Source organism: Phytophthora ramorum, assembly GCF_020800215.1.
Source record: "Phytophthora ramorum isolate Pr-102 chromosome Unknown Phyram_PR-102_s0009, whole genome shotgun sequence".
NCBI lineage: Eukaryota > Oomycota > Peronosporomycetes > Peronosporales > Peronosporaceae > Phytophthora > Phytophthora ramorum.
In genome coordinates, this window is record NW_027150655.1 from 1,249,264 (window position 1) to 1,258,372 (window position 9,109).

Consider the following 9,109-nt stretch of genomic DNA (forward strand, 5'->3'; position numbering starts at 1 on the left):
GTGATCTGATTCTCCTGGTACGGCTGGTAATGGTAGACTGAGCAGATCTCTGATTGTATGTGTGCTCATTAACATCGCTCACTTGTACCACATGCTTACCACGTGATCACCATATGATCAGATACATTATACAGATCATCGGACAGGTTAGCAGATTTCTGCTGTGCTGACACGTGGGTATAACGAGGGACAGTAGCAGTTCAAGCGCCCGATAAGAGCCCAGCTCCGTGGTATTGTATCGAGATTGGTTTTCCGTCGCGCGCCAATCCTGGGCATTGGTTTTGTTCAGAGGCCAAAGTGATCGAACTTCATTTTTGTTTTTGTTTGTTTGTGTTTTTTCAGTGAGGTACATTGATGTCACTTAGCATAAAGCTAAGTGACATCAAATGTGCTAACGACACTCGAACTTGGTGGTGTGAACATTTATGTGAACTCCATGATAAATGAACTCAGCCTTTACTATGTTCATACAAGCGTGCGTTGCCCGAGGCTGCACTTGTCCAGGAGAGCTAGGCGTGTCAGTGATCTGGACCCACAGTGATGTCGATCTGGGGACGATGTGGAAATGTACTCGACGACATCGAGGTGGCCAAACTCGGCGGCACAATCTGTCGCAGAGTCACCTGCAACGCGATGATGCAGGCTAGCTCCTTGCTGAGCCAAGAAATCTACCACATTCAGGTGGCCCATGAGTGCAGCGAGCCATATCGGCGTCGCGCCGTCGTCATCGACGGCATCTAGCATGAAGAGGCTATTGGAGTTCTCGACTAACTCATGAACGACAGGGAGGGCTCCAAAGAATGCGGCAAGGTGAAGTGCAGACGTCGTACGAGGATCAAACGAGCCCAGCATTAACTCGAAGCATCCTCCAGAACGTGGAGGATCCAGAACTGAGGCTAACTCCTTTTGGTATTCGTAGGGGGCTCCGTGACGCAGCAACAGCCGCACCATGCCAGAGCGTCCGTGTCGAAGCGCACCCAGCAAAGGCGTATCACCCAAATCGTCACAGGCATCAATATTCGCTCCAGCATTCAAAAGAGTCAACACACTTGAGGTATGACCATTATGCGCCGCGAGATGCAGTGCGGTTGTTCCAGCGTCCTCGTTTCCTGACGTTGTCAAGTCTACGTCGGCTCCGTGTGCTATCAGCAGTACCAGCCCAGTCTGCCAACCGGTAGATGCTGCAATGTGCAGCGAGGTCCACCCTATGAAATCTTCTGGCGGTTGCTTGACTACGCGACAGTTAACCAGGCTGCTGCCATGGCCTTTCAAAGCTTTACGAAGCCGACGCACATTTTGGGATTTGCAAGCTTCGTGCAACGCAGATTCGTAGCGCCGTGTCTGGCTTCTCAGAGAGTTGGTGGTCTCGTTCTCCGTCAAAAGGTCCGTGCCCCACAAACTCTCGGAAATTAGACGGGTCTTCCATTGTTGGGGCTCCTCCATCGACGACTCGGACGGGTAAGCTGCATTGCGCGTCCGAATCGGTGTGGACAGTAGGGCCTTCATCTTGTGGAGCCACCAAGCTACGCCACTGTATGCGCCATGGTCCGCCAGTGTCTTGGCGACCAGAAAGTGTCCTCGATGAAGAGCACATCGCATCGGTGTTGCCCAGTCACTAGCGCGGCGGACATCCAGAGCCGCTCCTGCATAAACGAGTGCGTCCACCACTTCCACGTGCGCCGCGTTGAAGAGGTACTGCGGTGGAGAGCGCGAGTCGCCTTGTGACACCGTCGAGTTAGCGGTGTTAGGATAGTCGCAGGCGTGGTGCAGTGGCGTCATCCCGCGAGCGTCACGCGCATTGACGTCCACATCGGTCCGTGCTACCAGGAACCGCACGACATCTGCACGACCCAATCGCGCTGCCAAGTGGAGCGCTGTGATTTCCTGCGAGCCGCAAGTCCGTTCGTCAGCATCCAAAGCTGCAGCCGTCACCAGGAACTTAAGGATGTGCACGTGGCCACTCTCGGCTGCAAAGTGAACGCATGTGCCCAGCTCGACGCCATGACCGACGTCGGTGTTCAGCGGCGCAAAGGCGTCGGCTTGCGCACCATGTTGAAGCAGAGCTTGAAGGACTTGCAGCTGGTTGTATCGAGCTGCAAGGAGCAGCGGCGTGAAGCCTTGCGCGTTGCGGATCTCCGCGTCGGCGCCGTGTCGAAGCTGGATTCGTGCGGCGTCGGCCCGACCGCAGCGTGCGTACAAGTGCAGCGACGTGTCCATCGTCCAGTGCACCGAGGGCTCGAAGTGCTGTTGATGAAAAGTAGCTTGGACCATGTCTAGCACGGGTAGTTGCCGCCCTGTTGGATTGTGAGCGACTTAATACTCGGCTCCCGTGGAACCAGCAACCCACTCTGTGTGTGGCTTGAAAAAAGGAGCCCACGCAGAAGCGACAAGCGGCAGCTGAGAGTCCATCGTAGCGATTTCTCATCACTCGAGCGACTTATTCACGAAGGTCTCAGGGGCGGGAGAGACCCCGAGTCGTTTTCGATTTGCACCGAGGATACCTCTCGCGAAATGGCTTCGACAATCGACTAGCGAATCTCCAACATGCACTTGGCAAGGGCGGCACCACTGCTATGCTGGAAATACAAGCCCCGCAGCTTACCACGACACAGATTGAGACTTTCACGGGCTCGAATCGAGCCTCGATGCACCCCAACCTAGGTGGTTGAGGACTTTGAAACCGCTGATTCCGGCAGCCGCGTGGGCTGCGCCGGCACCGGTGCAGGATTTGCCGTGGACCGAGCTTCTTCGGGAAGGAGCTCCTCCATTTTGCTGATATATGTACTACGAAGCCCAGTCGAATCACCAGCAAACATACCGACCAACACCTGCAGCGCTGCCACGGCGTGTTTTTCACTGTCTGTTGCTGTTTCTGTTGCGGCTTCCTGCTCTAGTCAACAGAACCCGACCACGGACGGAGGCTTTTCGACTGCAGCGAAGGTTTGTCGTCCACACCGACTCATCGTCTCCTCCAGCCTGCTTCACGTGCGTGGGGATCGCGTCGTACAGGGACTCGCCGCCGAGCTGCTGCATGGCTTCTTGGAACTTGTCCGACTGCACCTGCTTGAACATCTGCCTTAGCTGGTGTTGCTCGAGCTTGGTCCAGCCGCGCGCGTCCGCCATAGCCTCCCCGATAGCCGGCTTCAGACCCTTACCCATCGGCGTCAGCACCATGCAGAATCTCAATGCAGGAGCTGGAACATGGCGCGCTTCCGGCGGCCCAGCACCAGCCGCAACACGAAGCTCGCATCCACCGATGACACCCTGGGCACTGCTATTGGTGTTGCCAGCGTTGGCGCTGCTGTTCTTGCCGGTAAACGACATATCCCGCCTCGAAGCTGCAGCGAAAGTGGCGACGGCTTTTGTGGGCGACTTCACCGCTACCCGTGTTTGTGGTCGCCTTGGTTGTTTTGGCATTCTTGTCACCGTTGGCGTTCTTGCTGCTGCCGTTGACGGGTTTTGGGGTTATTGGCGTTGTTGGCCTTCTGTCGCGACGCTGCGTTTGTCATTCTCGGGGAAGCGCTATCTGAGGTCGACAACCAGTAGGGAAGCGTGTCGACGACCCAATGATGGATGCACACCTGTTGCCTGCTTCGGCTTGAGCTTTGGGGGACGATATCTTTGACCACCACCAGAACTGTTAGCTTTCTAGCTGGAGAAGAGATCATGGAACCAGCAACAACACACAATGGGTAAAACCCGATAACGGCATCAATTTTGAACTGGATCCATCACATGACCCATCAGTTCAACTCAAACTCACTTGATCCCGAGCTGCGCCTTGCAGTCCTGGCAATACCACTTGCCCGCAGGTTGGTCCGTGAGGCCGACGCAGCTGAAGTGGAACCACTCGTACTTGCAGTCGTCGTTGTCGCAGCCCACCATCTGCCCGAACGACACTCGTCGACAGCTGCAATAAATAGGTTCGTTCGGGTCGATGGGCAGATCTTCCGACGCCAGCAGTACTGGCCCAGGAACCGCCTACACACAACAACAACAACTCGTCACCCACCATCACCAACACTAAAAACACAATTTGACAAACCTACCGCCGGCACTGCCACTGCAATCTCAGCCACTGATCGCTTCCTGGAGGACGTGGTTCCAGCACTGGAAGCTTTAGACACGACGGGCGTCGCCGTCTTCAGTCCACCACTAGCAGCAGCAACTGTATTGTGTTTGCTACGGACATGGGCCACATGGGGCGTCACATGACTCTGCTGGGTGGTGTGGTGCACCTGGTGCACGGTGGCTGTAGCTGCCACTTTTTGCTTCTTCCGTTGTGGGCGACTGTCCTCTTGGTACTCCCCATTGGCCTTCAATAGAGTCGCGTAGCTCTCGAGGTCCCGGTCCAGGCGACGGATGTGGTGGTCCACAATGTCGTAGCTCTGGGCAGCAATGGCGATCTTCTCGTCCAACTTCTGCACCACTCGTGAGTGTTTTTCATGCAGTGCGGCGACTCTTTCTTCGCTGCCAATGAGCTCCAGGAGCTCTTCGTCAGTAGGGTCACCTTTTGTCTTGTCTGCGCACCTAGCGAGCACTTTTTGTCGGGCATCCACTAAGTACGCTTTCTGTTCGCTCTTGAGCTCCTCGACCAGCGGGTAGGACGTCTAAAGGGAGGAGAACGGAGCGTTAGAGAGGGGCGACAACGGGCGCAGTACACGCAGACGCACCTTGTCCAGCTCCCGCATCAGGTCGAAGTTGCGCTTGAGCTCCGACGGGAGCATGTACATGTTCTCCAGGCAGTCTTCCACGTAGGTCCCCATGATGGCGAATTGGGAATTCGCTAAGTGCGGCAAACGTACTTAGTCTCAACGACATTCTTTCTGGGACAGTGGATTATGGTTGAAGTTGCCTTTTTAGTGACTATCTATATCTACTTGGTCTTCTTCTTGTCGGAGGTGGAGCTTTTAGCTTTGCTGGAGGCTTTCTTTTTGTCCGATTTGTCCTTCTTGACAGCTTTCCCAGCTCTTTTCTCGGTGGTTTTGGCGCCATCTTTGGTCTTCTTTTTGGGCGACGCGTCTTTAGTCTTCACTTTGGACTTGGAGCCGGCGTCTTTTGTCGAAACCTTCTTCTTCGCCGTCTTCTTCTTGTCGTCCTTCTTGCCATCTCTGGATTTGCCTTTGGTTTTGCCTTTCGCCTTGTCATGTGCATCTTTTGCTTTGCTTTTGGTCTTGACTTTTGTGTCCTTCGCCGTCGTGGGCTTCTTCTTGGCAGCAGATTTCTTGCCTTTCTTCCCCTTCTTGCCATCCTTAGCATCGTCGTACGTCTCGCGCCAATTGGGGTCTCCCTGCTTTGCGATTACCACGGCTCCGTTCTTCTTCTTGAGTTTACGGCGCATGCGCTTCATCGCGTAGCGCTCCATGGCTGCGCGTTTGCGTCGCTTGCGCCACTCCACCAAGAATCCTATGAGCAACACAAGCCCGACACTGGACAGACCGATGATGAGCCCCCAGGGAAGTGGACGCTCGTATACCCACGTGTGTTCATTGCGACCGTCCTCAAAGGTTTCGTCCACGTTGCCAGCGGGGTCTCGAGCTCGGATTCGCAGCCGAAAAGTGCCCGAGTCTAGCCAACTTTCAATGTCTAGTTCGCCAAGTGTTAGGGTCCAATTGCGAACGACAAGCTGCTCCACCGTGTCAAGCAAATAGTACTCGAACACGCAATAAGGCTTGTCGCTTTCAAACTTGAACACAGTATCGGAGCTTCCGCTTGTCGGCACCAAAGTGAACTGTGCCAGAGGTCGACGCGCGTCTCGATACCAAACATCGTTGTCGTAGTAGTCGGGAGCAGTGAGACCACCAAGGACGAGCACATGACGCTGAAAAATGACCCCAGCATGACCAGAACGTGGATTTGGTCTCCACTGGCAGATACTCTCTTGAGCGTCGACGAAAACATCGCGAAGTACTTGGACCTGATCTACTCCCAGAACGTCAGCCCAGCGCAGGCGGCCAGTAGTTGCGTCTGTCACTTTGCTCCCAATGTGCGTGCAGCCATCCCAATTGGTTTCATCTTGGGTCGTGGTGGTCTGAGCTGCTGCCGCCTCCGCATCGCCATTTGCGCCTTGAATCACTTGCACTCTGGCGTATTCTTGACCCTCGTACGCGCTTGGCTGCACTGTACATTGCTCTACCACGAGCTTCGCCAATGCGATATAGTCGCAGATTGGCATACGTTCCCGTAGAGCTATGGTCTGGTCGAACGTAAGAGACGTGAGGTCTTGTATCATGTTCACTCCAGCAGCTCCCAGCGCCAACGCGTCCGTGTCTACCATTGTTCGCAGGTACGACACATCGCTCGTCGGTCGAACGTACTCGGCGAACGAAGTATCCGCCGAATAGTCCATGATCCAGTTAGTAGTTCCTCCTTTCCAGACCCAAACATCCTCGAGGGTGCGCTCTGCGTCCTCGCCAAACATCAGGATCAGTTGCTCGTCGGGATCATCTCCTGAAGTTTGGTCGGGGGCCCCTGGTAAAACTAGTGACACGTGCTTTGCCCGTGGACTCCAAGGTGCCTCCCCCGTCACCCTTGTCCACGTTGGTCCTGTAGCACTGACCCACACGTCGTTTAAAAGCTGCGTTTGTGCTTCTCCAGTTCCTTCTTGAGTGTCTGAGGCACCTGTCCGTCCACCAAAAATGTACAGCAGCGATTTGAACACCACCATCGAGTGCTCGCCACGAGGCGAGAATTCTGCGTGGAGCGTGAGCATTTGCCAGTGTTGACCGTCGGTAGATGTCCAGATATCGTTGAGGTATGCACGATAGCCTCCACCACAAGCAAATTCTTCACCTGAAGGACGTTTTCGAGCATTCTCTTCAACTCCACAGTTGCCCAACTCGACAAGCGCGTAGCCTCCAGATAAATACAGGGCGTCGTTGAACACGGTCACGGCGTGGAATTCACGCGGCGACCACATGTTGCACACGCAAAACCCTGTTGAGGTAGCTTCATCTACTTGGCACGATGCGTCACCTTCACATTGATCATCGTCTTCGCATTGCAATTCTGGACGAGAGGCTTTGTGAACCAAGGAACTTTGTGGGTAAGCGCAGCCTGGAGTCACCAATTTCCAGGACGAACCAGCGTCACTACTACGCCAAACATCGTTCTTGAGTACAGCAAACTCCAGCCACCGGACATTGAGCGGAGCCATTGTACCTGGCCCAGTGCCTCCTCGTTGTTGGGATTGAGGAACTGGAAAATGCTCGCGAGCGCGGCCACCAAAAACAAACAATTCATTCTGAAAGGCGAGCGCTACGAAATTGCGGCGGGGCGAGAACATATTATCGGCCAGATAGGCTCCAGGCGGTTTGGTAGGGTCATCACAACCAGAAGGAGGGCTCACTGCCCAAGCTGCCGCTGCACAAGCTATCCACGCTGAGTATGTGATGCCACGGGGCGGACGCTTGCCGTTGTTTGTCTGTAACCACGTCACATTAGCCACGATCTGTGGCAATGGATCGCCCCACTTGGTAGTTTTCAGGATATTCGTCTGCACACTCCACGTTGGGCCGGTTGTACTCCAGACATCGTTACGCATTGCACCTCCACCAGGGTATGCTCGTAGGTCTTGAGAACCCTGAACGTTCGAGTCACCTCCCAGCACAAAAAGCCTTGCGTGCTGCCCAGTCGTACGAACATACTCGTCACTAAAGTCTAGTGCTGCAACTGCGTGGCCGTGGCGATCCGTCCAGGGGGTGATCTCTCTCACTGCTGCATTTGTGTGCTTCGTTCCGCTAACTTGAGCCCAATTCGCGGCATGCACGTCATACCACGAGAGTAGCAAGGCTAACAACAACAACCAGTTTTCGCGGAAAGACCATCTCTTTCGACCCATTTCACGCGTTGAATGTGCTTCAAGACAACATGAAGTCGCGAGACAGTGAAGCTGTTGAGATATGTCTACTATTTCAAGCGCGAAGCGCATGCCATTTTCGGATGGAGGTCGAGTACGAAACTTCATATTTCATGCACAGCAAAGAAAGGAAACTGAGAACTAAATTTTAGTTGTCTCTTGAGTCCAGTTTGGGAAAAGGTTCAATCGTAAATGATCTCAGTTGGAGTGTCAACGCTGGTTTCGCTCTTCATTCATACGTTTGAGATTGCTGTGAATAAATTGACACAGAACCATGTAGAACCATGTGACTGCTCTGTCTTTTTTTACATCGACCTCACCCTAAGGCACGCAGCTTTGGTCTTGAAATGTAACTTGGTCTGTATTTCGAGCTGCCACACTTAAATTGAAGCTAAAGGACGCTATTCTACGTGATGCTGCTTTATACTGGAGCTTAAAAATTGTAAATCGACTGTACATGACTACCGACAAAGCACTGGAAGACCCGGAGATGAACGTGGCTAAAGCGGCTGAATCTAACCATAATTCCGTTGCTGAGCTGTCATACCTAATACACAGCGGTGGCTTCTTCGCTTCATTGCTCAAACGTAGAGTTCCTGATGCTACCGAGCAACACGGCTGGATGAATTGGCCCATAGCCTCGAAACAGCCCAAATACTGCTGCAGACGATCCTCTCTGCTGTTATAGCTTTTGGGAACCAGCCTTTTGTTACGGCATTACAACTAGGTACATTCTATCATGACGGTAAGCTCGCGACAGGCAGTGGGTGGATAAGGCTTGGCAAGCGAACTCATTTCTAAAATCTCAACACACCGCTCACAGCCCATCCAACGTGAGTGCATGTTGCCCCTATCACTCCCAGCAAACACCAACCGCTTGGTGCAGACATTCGACGATGCGGTATGACGATGCGGTATGACGAGCGAAAGAAGCAGAGTAAGGTGAGCAAGAGTGACGTCTGTAGCACACACACTGATGCGCTGTTTATTTATTTATTTATGGGCTGTAAGCTGCATTGTGTTAATTTAAAAAAAAAAATGTTACAGTACTTCGAAGTAAGTAAATATATACAAACGGGTGTCGCTGAGCTTGATCGCTTATGCATGCCATGATACTACATGTACATGTGCATGTCTCTTGGCTGTGCAGGAAGGAACCTGAACAGCCTCTTGTGTCCATTCATTTTGGTCGTACACGTAAACATTACCGCCTCCGTAGCACGGGGCCCGTAAGCACTTTTTGCAAAGCGT

At 53.4% G+C, this 9,109-nt stretch overlaps 3 protein-coding genes across 3 annotated transcripts; all 3 read right to left on the reverse strand.

Annotated features, from left to right (window-relative positions):
• Positions 1–465: 465 nt before the first annotated feature.
• Positions 466–3,324, reverse strand: KRP23_10084 (Ankyrin-3; the record flags this gene model as incomplete). Its single annotated transcript, XM_067895722.1, has 2 exons — positions 466–2,244; positions 2,956–3,324. 2 exons carry the CDS (start codon positions 3,322–3,324, stop codon positions 466–468), a joined length of 2,148 nt encoding a protein of 715 aa, XP_067741914.1.
• Positions 3,325–3,648: 324 nt separating this feature from the next.
• Positions 3,649–4,766, reverse strand: KRP23_10085 (Inhibitor of growth protein 4; the record flags this gene model as incomplete). The annotated part of the gene is made up of 4 exons (XM_067895723.1): positions 3,649–3,652; positions 3,764–3,981; positions 4,050–4,610; positions 4,674–4,766. 4 exons carry the CDS (start codon positions 4,764–4,766, stop codon positions 3,649–3,651), a joined length of 876 nt encoding a protein of 291 aa, XP_067741915.1.
• A 110-nt stretch (positions 4,767–4,876) lies between these two features.
• KRP23_10086 (uncharacterized protein) lies at positions 4,877–6,919 on the reverse strand (the record flags this gene model as incomplete). The annotated part of the gene is made up of 1 exon (XM_067895724.1): positions 4,877–6,919. The coding sequence occupies one exon, from the start codon at positions 6,917–6,919 to the stop codon at positions 4,877–4,879; it is 2,043 nt and encodes a 680-aa protein (XP_067741916.1).
• Between the last annotated feature and the right edge of the window lie 2,190 nt (positions 6,920–9,109).